Source organism: Gavialis gangeticus, unplaced genomic scaffold (assembly GCF_001723915.1).
Source record: "Gavialis gangeticus isolate Ggan-Ray unplaced genomic scaffold, GavGan_comp1, whole genome shotgun sequence".
NCBI lineage: Eukaryota > Metazoa > Chordata > Crocodylia > Gavialidae > Gavialis > Gavialis gangeticus.
This window is the reverse complement of record NW_017729024.1, coordinates 96,592,434-96,611,039: the sequence shown is the minus strand read 5'-3', so window position 1 is coordinate 96,611,039 and position 18,606 is coordinate 96,592,434. Positions and strand designations below refer to the sequence as shown.

Sequence of the window (18,606 nt, the reverse complement as noted above, 5' to 3'; positions counted from 1 at the left end):
GGCAGCAAATGCAGGATGCGTGAGTAGGGAGGTGACACCGTAACTCCTTGACATTTTTATTTATTCCTTTCTTCTACATTTTTGTTGCCCCTAAGGCTGGAGAACGGCCACACACTTCATTCCTGGGGGCCAAGGAACCATGGGCCCACAGGGACTCCAGGCATGGACTCTGAAAGCCGATTAGTAGGCACATGACTCTGAGGCAGGGACAAGACTGATGGGCTTAACCCAGGCCCTTGTTAATGGGTCCAGAAACAAAGGACCATTGTTGGATAAGTGGCTTGCAAAACAGTTGCTGCACTCAGGCCTTCACACTCAAGGCCCAGACTGGGGTCACACCAGTAGGCCCAGCACCTGAGTGTTCAGGCTGACTAACACCCAGCTGAATTCAGCTGGTTGGTGCATGAAAGTGGTGTAGGGGAGGTGGAGCTCCAGGAACATCTGCTGACGACACCTCCTAGTAAGTCCTATCTTTGAGGAAACCTCCTACTCTTGGGCAGAACATCTAGACGTGGCGGGCAAGTATCAGGGGCTTCCCTGGGGAGGTGATGTACGATCAGCAAGGGTGCCTGAGGGAAACTAGAAATGAGATAAGAGCAACCAAACCTGAGCCACTTGGGAACAACTACACAAAGCCAGATGGGTACAAACGCAAATCTGGAAAGTTCAAAGACAAGTATGTGCTTTGTTTTGGAAAAGCCAAATGGCAAGAGTAGCTTGGAAAGAGCTGTAGAAAGCCAGAGACATGGGTGGGAGCTTGCAGATCTGGAGGCCTTTATATACACAAATTATGTCAGGAGGGTATTCACAGAAGCAACAGCCCACTTCCTGCCACTAGGCTGTGCTCCATGGGGGCTGGTGGAGCTGATTGTAGAGCAGCCTGGCGGCAGGAGACGGGCAGATTTGGGGCTGCGCTCTGCCTCCTGCCGCTGGGCTGAGCTTCATGGGGGTGGCAGAGCCTATCGGAGTACAGCCCGGCGGTGGGAGGTGGGCAGAGCCAGCACTGCGCTCTGATTGGCTCTGCCAGCCCCACAGAGCACAGTCCAATGGTGGGAGGTGGGGAGCACCAGGGCTGTGCTCCCCACAGGGCTGAGTTACATGGGGTTGTGGGTGCTCCCCTGCCTCCCACCACAGGGCTGCTTAGAAACTTGAAATGTTTAGAAACTTTCTTAATGTTTTGAGTGCCATCACTTCATTTTGAAACTGTTTTGATGCTTTTTGTTTTGTTTCAATGTTGCTGTTTCAAGCTTGAAATGCATCAAAAAGGTTCAAAACGAAACACTTGGCGAAATTTCCCACAGCCCTAGTGCAGAAGTTCTTTGTAGCAACAAAAGTATGCTCCAAAATTACTTATGAAACAGGGATGTATGGTCTGATGCCAGAAGATCCAGAGGAGCAAAGCCTGAAGATATGGGTGGGCTTGTTTTAAGTTTGCTATTTGGGAAGTGAGATGCCTGTTAGTGTTTAAGGGATTAGATGTTTTCCCCATGAGAATGTTTGCAATTAGCTCTTTATGAACTGCCATATTATTTAAAATGTGATAGTGAGAAGATGGGAGAAAAGAAAATGGAAATTGTCTGGAGAAAGAAGGACTGGAAACAGTTATTTGTGTAATGTGTCTGTAGTATAAAGGGTCTGTGTGTGTATGTGTGTGTATACACACATACACACACACACATATATATGCACACATATACATCATATACATACATATACAGACAGATAGAGAATAAAGGTCTGTGTGTGTGTGTATGTGTATATATGTATATACACATACACACACACACACATCCTCTACTCCACAGATACATTACACAAATAACTGTTTCCAGTCTCTGTATATAAAGGGTCTGCGTGTCTGTCTCTCTCTACGTATAGAAAGACACACACACACACACACACACACACACACACACACACACACACACACACACAAAATGTTCTTAATATATATATATATACACACACAGAGATGATCTTTACCATACTGGCATGTCTTCCTACAGGCTAGGTCTAACTCCCATGTCCTGTTGAACATATGCACCAAAACTTTCATGTGAAATGCTGCAAACGCATAGCACTACGTCTTGGTTTTGTGACTGTTATTTTACAGGCTTGCTTTTGGTCTTTCCCAGAGACAGGAAGATCAAACTCTAAAGCCAAGTGTAGCCTGGAAAGATGAAATAGGTTAAAGCTCCTAGAATATTTACAGAACAATTATTGTCTGCTCAGGTATCAGACACTATATATATATATAGATATAGATATATAGACACACACACAATAGCAAATTGCTCCTCATGAATTGGGATGAAGGCAGGCTGAGTCAATTAGAGTGCAAATAATGCTTTATCAACAAACAGACATTAAAGCTTTTATAAAATTAGAACATGTGTGTGTATACATATTCTAATGTATGTATACACCCCCCTTATCCCATTTAGATAGCTATATCTATATATTTAAAAGGTGGTCGCTGGGTAAATTTTGTATTAAAGGATATGTAAATAGTGTTTTTGCACTTATTGCATGTGGGATAGAATATTTTGTTTGATTTTTGTTTGATTTTGGCTTCCGTATTGGGTTTTACTAACGGATTGACATTTGTTTATATATGTATACATATACGCACACACAAATATATATTATAGATAGTTCTATATAATTGGCAATAATAATAACACTACCCAACCCTCGCGACACCCCCCCCGATCCCAGCAGCTGGCGGGGAAAGGCTGTCCCCTGCCTGGCCCCGCCCCCGGAAGAGGCGGTGCAGCGCGCCTTGGCGGGCTGAGTTGCTTGGGGCCGGGCAGGCGGCGGGAGGCGGGAGCGAGGGTGTTGCCGCGCGCGCAGTGGCCGGCAGCAGGTGAGTGCTCGCGCGCAAGCGCACGCGGCTCGGAAGCGGTGGTGGGGGCGGGTCCGCGTTCCCACTCGCGCCGCCTGAGGCCGCATCCCCGCCGGCTGCTCTGCAGCACCGCGGACCCGCGGCACTGAGTGGCCTGAGAGGCGGCACCAGCCCGGCCTCCCTTTGTCCTCCGCGTGCTGGGGGTGGCGGACCCGTGCCCTAGGAGATGATCTTTATGGCAGTTAGCTAGCGGGGGTTTGTGAGAGACTGTCGATGCGGGGTCCCTCCCATTCGTTTCCAGGTGGCAGTGCTGTCGCATAATGTGCTGAATGCAGTGACTTGTTTGGACGTGAGCTTTACTCCGTTGTCATGGTGCGGGTGCTAGTAATGAGAGCTTCTACCAGTATGTAGTGTGTTCAGTTGGATCAGTTGTAGTTTTGCTTTTTTTCCCCCCCAGCCTCTGCTCAGAGAGAAACTCTGCGCGTGAAAGAAACGATCGACTAAGGAGGCAGAGCACCATGGATTTTTACTCCCACTACGAACATCTCTGTGCCCTCCAAGGCTCTGTCCCGCTAAAATCAGTGAAGCCTTACCTGAGTCGGGTCACTCTTGATTTAAATGCAGATCGCATCAAGGCAGCTGACTGGGCCCCGCTTCTGGATGCAGTCAGGCATAATAAGACTTTGACTTCTGTTGGAATCAGGAGTTTTCATCAGCAGGGTCTTGGAGAATCAGGTTGGTAGTGACTGCTTGAGATGCTCTGTACACCTCTTTACATGAGAATTGAATACAGAACGATTCTGCACGTGTGTATGAGGGGTAGACACATTGTGGGGTTTTTTTTTTTAATGAGTCTTGTAAAACGAAAAGTCTAAGGTGACATTCTGGCCCCAGGGACTTCAGTGTGGCCTGATGTCATTTCACCCCCAAATTCATTTCTGTTGTTTACCAGGTGCTGAAAGACACAAAACCTGCTATAGAAGGCGTATTCCAGCAATCCGATCAAAAGATTTGACGGGTCAATTATGTAAAGCCATCAGAGGGTGTCTGAGTATATCAAGCGTTCTAAAAAATTTGGAACTTCAGGGTCTGCTTCTGCGAGAGAGAGATCTAATACTTTTAACAGAGGTGAGACTGTTTTAATTGCACCCATAAACGAATCCATTAACAGTAAAGATCTTGGGTGTGATTTTTCTACTCACATTTTAAAGATACAGTACTAAGCACACAGGCCACAGAGAGATAGGGCTATGGTGATTTTATGATGGCTTTTTATACTTCTGTTCTTGACTGATTCTAGGGTGTTGGAGAGATGCCAAAGTACAGGCAACCCCCGCTTAGCGCTCTTAATTTGTTCCCGAAAAACTGAGCGTTAAGCAGAAATAGTGTTAAGCGAAACCAGAAGTTTTTGACGAACTGGGATGGCAACCATGAGCGTTACAGTGAAACTCACTGAGCACTAAGTGGAATTGGGTATGGATGTAAAATGAGCATTATAGTGAAATAGCGCTAAGTGAAACAGCATTAAGTGCGGGTTGCCTGTAATGGCAGCCTCCCCAGGGAATCTGGCATACCCTAATATTTCTGTTGTGCCTTTTCAATGAGACGGTCTTTAGGGGAAGCAGCTGTAAGCAGAGTTTCTAGAGCCCATTTCTTCCTCTTTTATAGACAAAGCATCCATAGTGGGAACAAGTATCTCAGCCCATTCTTTAGACAGACGCTAGCATAATACTGTTAATTAAATATTTTTTTTCCAAAGGGGTTAGCAAAGACAACATCTCTGGAGAGTCTGTCTTTAGCTCATTGTCCAATTGGAGATGGAGGACTGGAAAGTAAGCTTTGACATTTAAAAATAAATACTTAAAGGTAGTGATTCTCAACCAGGGTGATGTGGCATGATTCACAAGATAAACCCAGAGATTTCAAACAAGAATTCATGCTCTTAAATGCATTCTGACCAGTTGTGGTCTTTCTGAGTTTTTTACAGCAGAAGTATTGCTTAATTATTTTTCTGTAGTCAAAAATAGCGAAAATCAAGAGCTTGGCATGCTCCAGGTGCTTGGAGGTTGAGGATCACTACTGTAAGGTGATCTGTGCTTTTGTGTGTGAACTTATTAAAAAAAAAAGTTTGAATCAATATTTCCACTCCTGTTTTAATCTATACTAAACAAAGCAGTTATATTTATTTTGTATTTTGTGAAACTACATACCAGCTAAGATGTGTTGCTATGATCTTTTCTTCCTTTCTCTCAATATTTGTAGATTTATTTTTTTTTAAGTATTCTGAACCCTGAAGTTACATGATAGTTTACTAGTACTAAGCAAGTAATTAAACTTAGAAACTTAAAAGCAATTGCGATCTCAGCTATTTCTTTACTTGTAATAAGTAAAATGGTTATGCAACTTAAGCATTACTGAGATACCTTTTCATAATAATGTCTGCATGCAAGCAATGTATATTGGAGAAATATAACTAATTTTATTAACAAATTTAAAAATATGCTCTGCATAGTGTTTATCTAAGAATTTGAGGCATAATTAGCATTAGGAAAGAACATAATACAACATTGAAATAGGCAAGTTATTTCTTTTAATGATTTGGCTTTAATTCTTTTATCTCTTTAATTTGAGCAATCTGTCAGAGTGTGAAGAATTCTACCACCATCAGATCTATAAATTTTACAGCATGTAATTTGACTTGGCGGGGAGCAGAACACCTGGCCAATGTTTTAAAGGTAATTTAACTCATTTCACTTGCCTCTCTAGAGGGCAGGTTAATGTGAAAGTGATTCATGAGTATGTTGGGTATATAACTAAAATTATACTATATATGTATACTGTATATATATTTTAACAGTATTTTTATAGAAGTAGAGCAATAATATAGATTACCATTACTCATTCTTAAGTTGATGTCTTTTCAATCAGATTACTGTCTCTAATAGCAGGTGGAAGAATGGCTATTTTGATAGAATTTTGATAGTTTTATGATGTGAAATAGTGTTTTCTAATGAATATTTAATGCTGAGTAAAGTACCGTATTTCATGGTGTATAGGTCGACATGGTATATAACTGGACCCCATTTTTTGATCCAAAAAGTTAGGAATTCTATAGATCTGGTGTATAAGTCGACTTAACTTTTTGGATCAGATGTATGAAGTTGACTTATACTGGCCCCTGAGTGCCCTTGCTGTGGGCTGGGCACCTGAGGGTGGACACATGCCACAATGCCATTTAGAGAGGATGGAACCAGGCTTGGCGCTCAGCTGGTGTGGCCCCATCCCTTGCGCTGCCAGGGCTGCACCAGCGGAGCGCTGAGCCTTGCCCTGTCTGCTGTGAGTGGCGCTGCGAAGTGCTGAGCCCAACCCTGTTCCCTGCAAGTGGCACAGGGCTCAGTGCTCGGCAGCAGATGGGGCTGGGCTTGGCGCTTGGCTGGTGTGGCCCAGGCAGTGCTGCTTTCAGAGGTTGGGGCCGCACCAGCTGAGCCTGGCCCCATCCCTGCCCCCATCCCCTGCAAGCGGTGCTAGGTTGGGTGCTCGGCTGGCGTGCCCCCATCCCATGTGCGGCACTGCCTGGGCCACGCCGGCTGAGTGCTGAGCCCAGCCCTGTCTGCTGCAAGCAGCACTGCTGAGTGCCAAGCCTGGCCATGCCAGCCAAGCATCAAGCCCGGTGCTGCTTGCAGCGGGCAGGGCTGGGCTCTGCAGCACTGCTTGCAGCAGACGGGGCCAGGCTCGGTGCGTAGCTGGTGTGGCCCTGTCCCTTGTGAGCAGCAGTGCTAGGCTCGGCATTTGGCTGGCATGGCCTAGGCAATGCTGCTCTTGGGGGATAGGGCCGTGCCAGCTGTGTCCATCCCCATCCCCTGCGAGCAGTACTGTGGCATCTTCCTGGGTACCTGGCGCCGCTTGCAGGGGACCGGTCTGGGCTCAAGCCTGGTGCTGCTTTCAGGGGATGGTGATCTGGTGTATAAGTCAAAGTTTAATTTTAAGAGTTAAAAAGCAGTCTTCAAAACTTGACTTACACACTGTGAAATATGGTAATGGTATTTTTCATGTAACCCTAGTTGTAGAAATCCAGATTTGTTTAGGAATTTAAGACTACATCTACAAAAGGATTGACTTATTGCTATCTCTAAAGATTTACTGTATTCTTCTGATTTATCAAACAAAAGTGTAAATGAACATGTTTTGATGATTACCAACCAATGAACAAAAAATTAACTTTTCTTTAGGCCAATAAATAAAAAGTAAAAAATACAAAATAGGTTAAAAATGATAATTTATATGAAGGTTTCACACATGCTAATATAAATCATGATTTAAAATCATTTTGATTTAATTCAGTCCATCCTGATATGATCTTTGGTCTGAGTTTCTAAACAGAACATGTAAGTGTTCACTTTATACTAACTTACATTAATTAAAAATAATACTGAATATGGAAATGAAACACCAGGGTTGGAAAGGAATAGCAAGTACAAAATTAAACATAACTTTGTATCATTGCCAGTGCTGTGGATCAAAGCCCAAAATCTTTGTTTTTAAACTAAGCACACAATTAACAAATGTTTTCTGGCTTGAATTTTTTGTTTAACATTGTTTTAACACTTGGATTATTTGTGGAAGCTGTCTGTTTGGTGCTATCAGCAGGGAGATTGAAGACACATTTTTATTGTATTGTTTTATGTCTTAATACAGCTAAATCAGAGTTTATAATCTAACATTTCATTCCTTTTCCTCTGCTTTCAAGCTGTAATCCAGTAAAGCATTTAAAAATGTAAAAAACAAATGTGAATAGCAAAGTTAAATGCATGAGTTGTCTTGAAATCAGGGTGACTGTTCATATGCCTGAAGTTTCATAGTTTCATAGTAGGCAGGGTCAGGAGGGACCTGAACAGATCATCTAGCCTGACCCCCTGCCACAGGCAGGAATGAATGCTGGGTTCACAAAACTCCAGGCAGGTGATCATTCAGCCTCCTTTTGAATTTGCCCAAGGTAGGGGTGAGGACCACTCCCCTGGGAAGTTGGTTCCAGATTTTGGCCATCCTAACTGTAAAAAAATTGCCTTCTGATCTCTAACCTAAACCCGTTCTTCATCAGCCGTATTACCATTGTTCCTTGTCACATCATGTGGTGCTGGGGAGAAAAGGGCTCTACCTATTTGCTGTTGATCTCCCCGATGAGTTTGTAGGCAGCCACCAGGTCCCCCCTCAGCTTCCTCTTGCTGAGGCTGAACAGGTTCAGGTCCCTCAGTTTCTCCCCACAGGGCCTGTCCTGCTGCCCTCTCACCAAGTGGGTGGCCCTCCTCTGAACCCTCTCCAGGCTGGCCACATCCCTTTCAAAGTGCGGCGCCCAGTACCGGATGCAGCACTCCAGCTGTGGCCTGACCAAAGTCGCATAGAGGGGGAGTATCACCCCTCTGGACCGGCTTGACATGTACCTCTGGATGCACGACAAGGTATGGCTGGCCCTGCTGGCTGCAGTCTGGTATTGGTGGCTCATGTTCATCTTGGAGTCAGTAATGACTTCAAGATCCCGTTCCACCTCTGTGAAGTCATTGAGTAGATGAAGAACAAAAAACTCATTCACCAACTGCATGCCATTATTCTGAAAATCTGGGAACATGAACAGATTCCCAGTGACTTGAGAGATGCCAGAATCATTATTGTATTCAAGAAAGGAGAAATTACAGAATTGCAGAAATTACTGTGGCACTACACTCCTGTCAAATCTAAATCCAAGATGGTCAATACCTCATTTACTGATCTTCAGTACTCTGATGATTGTGTCCTGTGTGCCCACTCAATTGAACAGATCTAGGTTACTCTCAGCTGCTGTGAAGCCTATTAAATGTTTCGAGACCCCTTACCCTGGGAGGTCTGCTGCTTCCTGGGAGCCAGTATTGGCGATGTAACAGAGAGGATCCCAAAGCTCATCCAGCCTGCTGACCACTACCCTATGGTCCTTATCCATGTAGGCATGAATGACAGAGCTCGGAGCAATCCTGGCCGTGTCATGGGTGGCTATAGGGCTTTGGGAATAGGGCTTAAGGTGTTGGGGGTGCAGGTGGTGTTTTGCTCAATGCTCATGGTTTCAGGTCATGAGCTGAGGAGGGAGAGGAGGATTAAGGTAGTCAACCGAAGACTCCAGCGCTGGTGCCATCATGAAGGCTTTGGTTTTCCACAATCGCAGTCCATTCTTTAGTGAGAGAGGCAGTGGTTTTCTGGGAAGAGATGGCCTCCACTTCACTTCACTGGGAGGGAAGCTCTTCTCAGCCAGAATGGCTGACCTCCTTGACTGGATTTTAAACTAACCCTGCCGGGGGATAGCAAGACTACCGCCAAAGCAAGCCCACTGGGCAACTTCTGCAAAGCCAGCAGGCTAAGGCACTCAAGAGAATCCACCTCTACCCCAGCCCTGGAACCATGTCCTCCTGGGAGTGAAGGGAAGATTAGGGCTTCCAATGGGTCACTTACTTGCCTGTACAGCAATGCTAGGAGGTTGCAGAAAAAGAGAAGGAACTGGTCCTCCTGCTAAACAAAAATGACTACGATCTCATAGGGATAATGGAGACCTGGTGGGACTCCACCTATGACTGGGCCACAGGTGTAGATAGCTATACCCTATACAGGAGAGATCGTGTGGAAAAAAGGGGCAGGGTGTAGCACTCTGTCAAGGAAAGCTACGTGTCCCTGCAAGCTGACATTGGTACCCAGGAAGCATGACTGGAGACCCTCTGGGTTAAAATACATGGAGAATGTGGCACAGGGGACACAATGGTGGCAGTGTACTACAGCCCTCCCAATCAGGATCAAAGTTGTTCATGCTTAAGTGCTTTCCTCGTCTCAGTTCTAAATAGAGCCTTCCTTAATCAAGCTTGTTATGATAAATGTTTCATGGTGTCAGTTATGTCTTCCGAGAGAGAGAATTATGCTGTTATCATTGCTGTTATGTCTGTATTTGAGAGAACATTTCTCATGGATGCTACATAAAATACTTTCTGAAGTATGATATATTTTATTTTTTTTAAATGTAATACTGGCCATCATTAGTGGGTCCTTTCAATGTGCAGTTCAAGACTAAACTTTTTACTGATAACAAGCTCATAATAACTGAAACAGCTTACATTTGTAATACTAAAATAATAGTTACTGGTTTGTGTACAAAAACATTAAGACATGACAACTTTGTAGTCAGTGTCTGTTAGTGAGTGTAGAAGGGTCAAAAGAGGATCAGTGTGCATCTTACTAATGGAAAGTTGGCAGGTAGAGATTCTTAATGAATTCTATAATTTGATTAATTTATTTCATGATTCAGAATATAATCAGGAATAAGACTGAAGCATAATGCATAAAAAGGTGACTGTATACATTTCTTAAATTGGTGATTTAAAAACAGGGTGCCATGGCACCTTGGGGTGCCTTGAGATGCTTTAAAGGGTGCCATGGAGTGTCACACAATGTTTTATTAGCACATTTAGGTTTACAAGCATGATTTACAAGATAAAGCCAGAGATTTCAAATAGAAATCCATAGCTGCGGTCTTTATGAGTTCTTTGCAACAAAAAAAGCTTCTCTATTTTTCTATAATAAAAAAAAAAAAAAGGAAAACCTGAGAGATGGCATTTTCTGAGGAGTGCCTCAGATCTGACTGAGGTCTCCTTGAGTCTACCCAGGGGTGCCTTTAGTCTGAAAAGTTTGAAAACCTCTGTCTTAAATTCATTAATGGAAAAAAATGTATTTTGTATTAAATCAGGTCATAGATTTGGTAATTGAATGACTACTTTATTTCAAGTACTTTCTAGCCATTCTTTGCGCTAATATTCATAGTTCGATATGAAACTAATGTTAACTTTTTTTTCTTTGCAAAGCACCAGGCACTGAAAAGACATGGTGAAGCATGGGCTGAAAGCTTGCGCTATAGGAGGCCTGACCTTGACTGCATGGCAGGCTTGAGGCGCATCACTCTCAATTGCAACACACTTGTTGGTGATCGAGGGGCTAGTGCTTTTGCAGAATGTATTGGAGAGGACCTGTGGCTGAAAGGTATGGGGAGTACTAGTCAGGACAGTTATTGTTTGTCTGGAACAGATAAAGTATTTAACAAATAAAGGATCCTTTTATAATGTGCAAGAGACAAGGATTTCTTAGGGTAATATTTTTATTGGGCCAACTGCATAGTTGGGATAGTTGGACATAGCTGGACAAGCTTTTGACCGCATGGCAAGCTTGAGGCTTGAAGGCTTATCTAACTCTATCCCAACTATGCAGGTTACGGAAGAGTTATTAATTACCTTAATAAATCCTTCTCTCTCACATTTTCTGTACCATCTTGGCTATATCACTCTAACACTACATTTCACAATATAAATTTGTCAATATGTAGAGTGACTCTCTAGAACATTTTTTTTTCATGATTCAGTCAGACACTTGGTATTTGGTATTTTAAGAAGTAATTCTGTCTAATTCTGGGACAAATTTTGTAGCAGTAAATCGCAACAGATTTTTCACTATGGTACTTATACTCTAGGTGGCAATAGACTTATAGGTATTGTGGTTATATGCATACCCTATGACCTGTAAGGATAGATCTCTTACAGAACTTACTTTACATTTTAGTACTTTTGACTGCACTTGGGGATCAAAAGTCTGGTTGTACAACAAGAAAGCAAAGCTAAAATATTGTGCTTTTTCATGTTGTACTATTAGATAATATAATCATATGCATATGTGTGTTTTACCTCTAACATATGTAGCCATTATTCAGATCTAGACTGTTCAATTTATTTATTTATGTGTACTTTCTTCAGGCAAGTGTGCTTTAGATTAATATTCAACCACTTTACATCTAATGTTGCCTGGCCTTTTTCAATATATAGCTTGTGATGGCATGGTCTGTCATGGGTGGCCAGTAGGGCTGTGCGAAATTTCGGTCGCCATTTTGTTTCAGAAATGTTTCGGATGTTTTGGAGCTGGGCTTGCAGGGAAACAGAAACTAAGAGGAGGGAGGGGGAAGAGGGGCAGAAGGACTACTCTGCTGTTGACATCTATAGCAGGCCAGTGTCTGCAATCTGTCCCTGAGGTCCCTTCCAATCTCAGTGCTCTGGGGGAGGGACAGCAGTGCTGTTATCCTGAGCACAGATCCAGGGGCCTATGCAACCTGGGAGGAGTCTGGCAGAGCTCTGCAGGCCTCCGGATCTACATGCAGGATCATAGCATGCTGCCGCTGCTGGCTGGGGCCAACGCCAGCACCCAAGTCTGCTTGGCGCAGCCTGCGTTGAGCATAGCTGGAGGAGCTGTGGGAGAAGCCCCCATGGCTGCCCTGCCCAGCTCCATCCCTCGCCTGGCCCAGCCTCCCGGCACTTAAAAACAAACAAACGAACAAAAAGCTTTGCGCTCACCAGCTTTTGCAACGGCGATCAGGGCCTCTGAGGGCTTGTGGTAGAGCTGCGCAGGGCAGTAGGGGGCAGTGGGGATTGGCCCCCCTCCATTGCCTGGCACTCGCACAGCAGCTGTTGCATTGCGTGGGTGCAGCGGGCTTGGTAGGGCTGAGCTGTGCTGGGCTCTGGCTGACACATGGAGCTGTTTCAGCTCCCAGACAGCACTCTGCGCCCTGCTGAGCCATGCTGCACCTGCGCAATGTGACAGCTGCTGCACAGGTGCCAGCCGGGGGGTGGGTGCAATCTCCGCTGCCCCCTGCTGCTCCGTGTTTCACTGGGGGGCTCTTCCACAAGCCCTCAGAGGCCCTGATCGCTGCTGCCAGAGCCGGTAAGTGCAGGCTGGGGAGAGGCAGGCACAGCCGGAGGAGCCATGGGAGAACCTGCAGCTGCTTGGCTTGCCTGCCTCTTTCCCAGCAAGTCTGAGTCTCCAAAACAGCATCAGAACTTTGAAACAGATTTGGCTGAATCGAAGCGGAGCAGTGATGTGAAACACTGAAACAAATCACTGTCCTCTGAAACGGCTGAATCCAAAATCAAAATGAGATGTAGCCGTTTTGCACAGCCGTAGTGGCCAGCCACAAGTGATACGGGCAGCCTCTGTGTTTGGCATGCAGCAGGGGAAAGCAGGAGCCTTTCACTTTTTTCTAAAGGGATCACTGAGGCTGGAAACACTCAGCCAGTGTCAACCCAGCCACAGCCTTTCCGTTTCCCTCTTGCTGCCTTCCAGAGGCCTGCACAGAGTCCTCTCTATTTTATAGGTGTGTGTCAAAAACTGAAAAGAACTTGCATGTCCCTTTATTGTAAGAGAGACCCTGTGTGCTTGTGAGTGTAGTTCAGGTGCCAAGAAAGAATGTTCTTCTCTTTCACATCCAGCCTCACAAATAAGGGGATGTGGACCAGTACAAATGCAACCTCCTTCCCCATCTCCCTTGCATTCCACTTAGAGCCAAACAAAAGTTAGCTTGCTTTCTGAATGCTATAAAGCAGGGCTTTCCAGCTGGCAGCCTGCAAGGGGCAGTTAATATGTGGCTGCAGGCCCTATAGATGCCTCTCCCACTACTACCCATTTCGGGAGGCCTCAGCAGAGACAGCCATACCGGAAAGCATTGATATCCTGCTGAACCTGGTTCACATCTGCTTGGAGAAATAAAGTTGAACTCAAAATAGAGGTAGTGCATTAGCTATGTCTAAAGCTCATGCATGGTTTGCTTTCTGGACCGTCCAGGCTTGATATGTGTGATCATGGCAGTAGTTTGCAATGGCCTGCAACAGGATGGAAAAAAGAACCAAAACAGAAATGTATTCTAGGCATTACAGCTTTAAAAACATTTCAAGAACAATCTGTTCAGAAATGATTAAGTATTATTTTATGATTCTCTAACAACTTCATATAAGTAACTCTGATATTTGATTCTGACTCAAAATGTTAATCACCATTCCTTAGCAGAGTACTGTTTTTAATTTGTTGATTTGTTTGGTGGCATACAAAGCTCTATCTTTGAAATGTAGGCATGTGGGTGGATTAATTATGGACTGTAAACTGCATCTAATTTTTAACCCTAAACATTTTAGCACTTGACTTGCAGCAGTGTGGAATTTCCAGTGAGGGGGCAAAATCGTTGTTAGATGCTCTTCAGGCCAACACAACATTAGTGGTACTGGATATAAGAAAAAATCCATTAATTGGTATGTATTTTAATTTGCTCTGATTAAAAAATAAGTTTCTGAAAATGCTGTTTTTAAAAAAAAACTAAATAAGATTTTCTCAAATATTTGAATAGTAAGTTTAAAATAAAGGCCAGTGCTTATTTTTTTTCTGATCTGTTTGAATGTTTGATCTGTTTGGATATTGATCAATCTGATACCGAATGTGCTCATGAAGTGAATTTTGTTTCACTGTAGATGACACTTTGATGAAAGCAGTTATTGAAAGAGTTCTCATCAATGGAAACAATACTAATTCAGAGGTATGTTTTAGGCATTCTAGAATGACTTTTGTTTTTCTGTAGCTGAATTTGAAACAAATTATAAAATCATGCCAAATGTCCAGTTTGGAATAACTGCTTTATATTTATCAGTAAACTAAGTTTGTTGAAGTTGCAATTACGTGCACATACATACAAACCTAGGATATGCAAAATATGAAATCTCAGTAGTACGCCAAAGCACCCATTTTTATGTTTTCCAATAAAACTGTAATAAAACAAAAATTAGATACTCATTTAAGAGGAAACAGTGAAACAGAAAATAATGTATATGTAAAACATAGCAAAGTAATAAACTTGCTGGAAGTTTTGTACTTTTTGATATTTTGTTGTCTTCAACTGGTCCTCATTAATGTGTGTCATTAAACAGTTTGTGTGTGTGTGCGCGTGCGTGTGCATGTATACATCTCTGGTTTATGTTTGTGTTTTAATTCCTAAATTAAAATGAGAACACTTGATTTAATTTATTTGTATTTTTAAATCAGTAATTTAGAATACCAAATAAGCAACCTTAATGTTATGTTAAATTAACTCTTAAACTAGTATTGGAAAGAACATTACTTGTGTGATTTAAAAACCTTGACTACATTCATATGACTGTGTTAGGCCAGAATGCAGCTGTAGTGACTTAGTCCAGCTGTAGTTTTGGTTTGTTAATACTAGGGGTTTTTTTCTGTTAAGCAATGGCTCTTTTTCTGTAGAAGACAAGGACTTAACATTAAAGCTGAGGGTGTTCCTGCTTATTTACCCTGAAGTGAGAAGCCTCTTTATGACACATCTGGTGGTTTTGGAAATGTTTTGGCTATCAGAGAGGATTGTAACTTTTACAGAACAGCAAAATATAAACCCAAGAAATTGCGCATGGAGAACTCTGTAAGCACAAGTATTATAGCCCCTCTCTTCAACGGCTTTCTCTAAGACCTGTTGACGAAATTACTAGGTATTCCATGCCAGTGTTATGCTGATGATGCAGGACTCTATATATTTCACCTTGGCAGGTGAAACATTAACAAAATGCATTGTTGATTTCAAAGAATTAGCACCTGGTGCAGAGCAGATAACTTCAGTTTAATCTATACTGGAGTTACTTGTAACAGAAGGAATCTCGCTGTTTACTATCATCTTGCTTGCAAACTTTCTCTTCTAAGATGAGAATGCAGCAATCTGTTGGCCAGTTGCAGGTCCTGGAGCAATCTTATCTGGCCTGCAGAGCTCCCCATGGGTCCAGAAATTTGGCAGCAGGGGAGCGGTGGCCACTAGTACAGCCACCCTCCCCTTTGCCAAATGACCAAAATCTAAGACCCGCACGGCTAGTCAGAACCTGGCCATGCTCTCTTCCCCCTCTTCTGGATTGAGGCCTGGCCACACCCCCTTTCTCCACAGTGGGGCTGGGTTGGGGCCAGGCCATGCCCCCTTCTGTGGGGCCAGGTCAAGTTCCTTTCCCTTGCCAGACCATATTGAGGCTAACTGGCTCCCAGCCTCCTCTGTGTAGCCAGATAGTGCCTGCGGCACCTGCCCGGGTCACTAGATTAGGACCACCAGCTGGATCTGGCCTGCAGGAAAGAAGGTTGAGTACCTCTATTTTAAGGTTTTCTTTGTTGAAGGCACAGAGCTGTGGTATTTATCTTTAGACGAGATCTTAATGAAAGAGAATCTGGTAATATGTCAGAGAAAAGACTCATAAGATTTGCATCTTTGAAAGTCTTTTCTGCAATAATATGAGACCACTTCACTCCATCAATATCAAAAGCCAAAAGAGAAATATGAGTGGTAGGGAAAAGCTGCAAATAGAGGCAAAAAGCAGACTAATAAAGGCACTGTTGTGTAAATTTTAAATGCCTGCATGGTTCTTGGATGCTGCAGTGTTGGAACACATATGCAAATTACAGCTATAACAAGCCACTTATGTGTGCAGGATCCCCAGATACTTCAAAAAGCAGTTAACTTTGTTTTGTAACAGTAAGTGTAGGTATAACCTAAGAAGCAACTAAAAAAATAAATTGTGCAGTTCTGTATTTGAATCTGAGAGTTTCCTATGGGCTAGGTATACAGATGAAACTGTTTTTATTCTCCCAGGACATTACTGTATTCCAACTATTATTATCAGTTATAGACTATGAACATTCCTAGCATCAACCTAAGGAATTTCAAAATTGTTTTCTCTAGTTCAGTTTGGGTAGGATGATGTAGGTTAGTTTAGTGTATATAGCTTGCTCGTGTCCTGAGAATGTTTTATTCTCTCACTAGGACCATGTCAGGCCTCAAACTTGTAAGGACTTAAAATAATGCACTTTTCATTGGTTATGCCAGAAATAGAAATCACCAGATATGAACATCTTGGTCTGGGAAACTTGTACTGTGGTCCCCACACTAGAAGAAGCTAATTGTAGCTCTAGACTGATCTGGTTTCTTAATCCCTAGAGCTGATGCTACTAAACTATAATAAGTTTTTCTGACACAGGACCCAAGATGCATTTAGCTGTTCCAGCTGCAGCATCACTACCTAATGTGAGTCTAAATCAGTCTCCTGAATCCCTTTTCTTATGCTGCCCTTACTTTACCTTCTCCCTCGGATACAGATATTGTGAAAGTTTCCTGCAGGGCTCTTTTTAGCTCCTTGGGTAGCCCAATCTGAGGAGTTCCTGAAAGCCCACTTGAAGGCTGCAAGACCAGTTCCTGCACAAACCTCAATGATGACACAAATACTCCTTCCAACTTTGGGTCTATTCTTTGCATCCATATTTGCAAGGTGGCACTTAGTTCTAAAGTTGTCTTCATTTCCAGTACTGATACTGACTGGTATTGGTCCCCTCAGATTGACATCTTTATTGAAAGAACCATAACAGCCACAAATTGATGGCTCTTCTATTTCCCGTCCTGATGATCAGAGACCATTTCAAGAACTATTGAAGAGGATGGTAAATATGCATATTGCATATGGAGGCTACTGCCCTGTGGATATCTCATCTACTCTTGAGTACAAGATGCATATAGACAGAAGGAAGCTGGCTTTACTTACAGCTGTAGTCCTCTCAACCTGGGCAGGCATATCTAGCTCTCCATGCTCATCCCCACATGTGTTCCAAGAAACTGACAGGATGAATTCTCCATGAGTTCAAGGATATCTGTTTTTCCTACAGCACCCATTTACAAATTCCAAAGTATTTTTCACTCCAGAGTGAACTGGCAGTAGCAAGACATCGCTCTCTTCTTTTGAAAGAGAAGCATTCTAGGCTTTCAAGTGATCAAATACTGAGCTATGATGTTTCACTTACAGTTGTGCCCTTTGTGGGATGTCTTAAGTCCTATTCTAGATACGATGCCTAAGGAATGGAATGAAACAGCCAGAACCCTGATCACCAAGAATCCTATTTTCCTAAGAGAAACGTTTGGTATTGTCAATACTATAATATGAGAGTGGTGGTTTCTGGAAAAGTGATAAGGAGATCTGTTTCTGAATTATAGGAAAAACCTAGAACTTCCGTTTTGCAAGGGATGTCCGTTCAGTGACAAAACTGATGGGGTTGCAGAGAGGCTCCAAGCCACAAAGGCTACAGCACAGTCCTTGGAATTAACGCAGCCTGTTCTTCAACCCAAGTGATCTTCTAACACAGCCTTCTACTTCCAGACAAGTTCTCTGAAATACCAAGAGCTGGAGTTCCAGAGGCAGTATATGCCATATTCTAAACTACTTATTGGCAAATGACTCGGGGGAAATACTGGAGCAGGATTTTTTTACCACATGTTCTCATAGCTCTCAGTACCAGCCTTCAAACAGCAATTTTGACAAGGTGGTTTAGAAGTACACACCAGTTGTATCTCCTCCTCTTGTAGTGTCTAGTACCTGATTATATCTGATCAGTAAATACAGGACATAGTATATAGATCAGGGGCAGGCAAAATACAGCCCAGCTGCATCTGGCCCACCAGGCCATTCTATCCGGCCCGTGGGGCACATAAAACATTTAGAGAATATATATTTATCTGCTCTTAGCTCCTGTCAAAGATGATGGGATGACCCAGGGGAAGCCAGCAGCACTCACTAACAAAGACAGCCTGGCTCCACACCATACCCAGCCCTCTCCTACCCCTGCCTCCCACCTAGAAATGTCTGCCTGCCATGGCTTGTGCTGCTTCCCTGCACATGACCACCTCCAGCACCATGTGGCCCCAGCTGCATCACCGGGCCACGGGGGCACAGCCTGTGTGGGTACCCCAGGGCCAGGAGAGTGTGTGTGTGTCGGGGGGGTGTACCTGCAATAAGGGAGACAGAGAGAACAACAAGGGAGGGAGAGACTCTGTGTGTGTGTGTGTGTGTGTGTGTGTGTGTGTGTGTGTG

General features: G+C 43.5%; 1 protein-coding gene across 3 annotated transcripts in view; it reads left to right on the top strand.

Annotated features, from left to right (window-relative positions):
- Positions 1-3,284: 3,284 nt before the first annotated feature.
- CEP78 (centrosomal protein 78) overlaps positions 3,285-18,606 on the top strand; it is a 44,704-nt gene continuing 29,382 nt past the window's right edge. The window contains exons 1-7 of one of the 3 annotated variants that reach the window (XM_019517424.1): positions 3,285-3,580; positions 3,798-3,973; positions 4,605-4,677; positions 5,477-5,580; positions 10,714-10,888; positions 13,855-13,968; positions 14,185-14,249. In XM_019517424.1, coding sequence (XP_019372969.1) covers positions 3,364-3,580; positions 3,798-3,973; positions 4,605-4,677; positions 5,477-5,580; positions 10,714-10,888; positions 13,855-13,968; positions 14,185-14,249 — 924 coding nt within the window. In that variant the 5' untranslated portion in view covers positions 3,285-3,363. The remainder of the gene's footprint in view (positions 3,581-3,797; positions 3,974-4,604; positions 4,678-5,476; positions 5,581-10,713; positions 10,889-13,854; positions 13,969-14,184; positions 14,250-18,606) is intronic. The other 2 variants (XM_019517422.1, XM_019517423.1) reach the window with 2 other exon arrangements.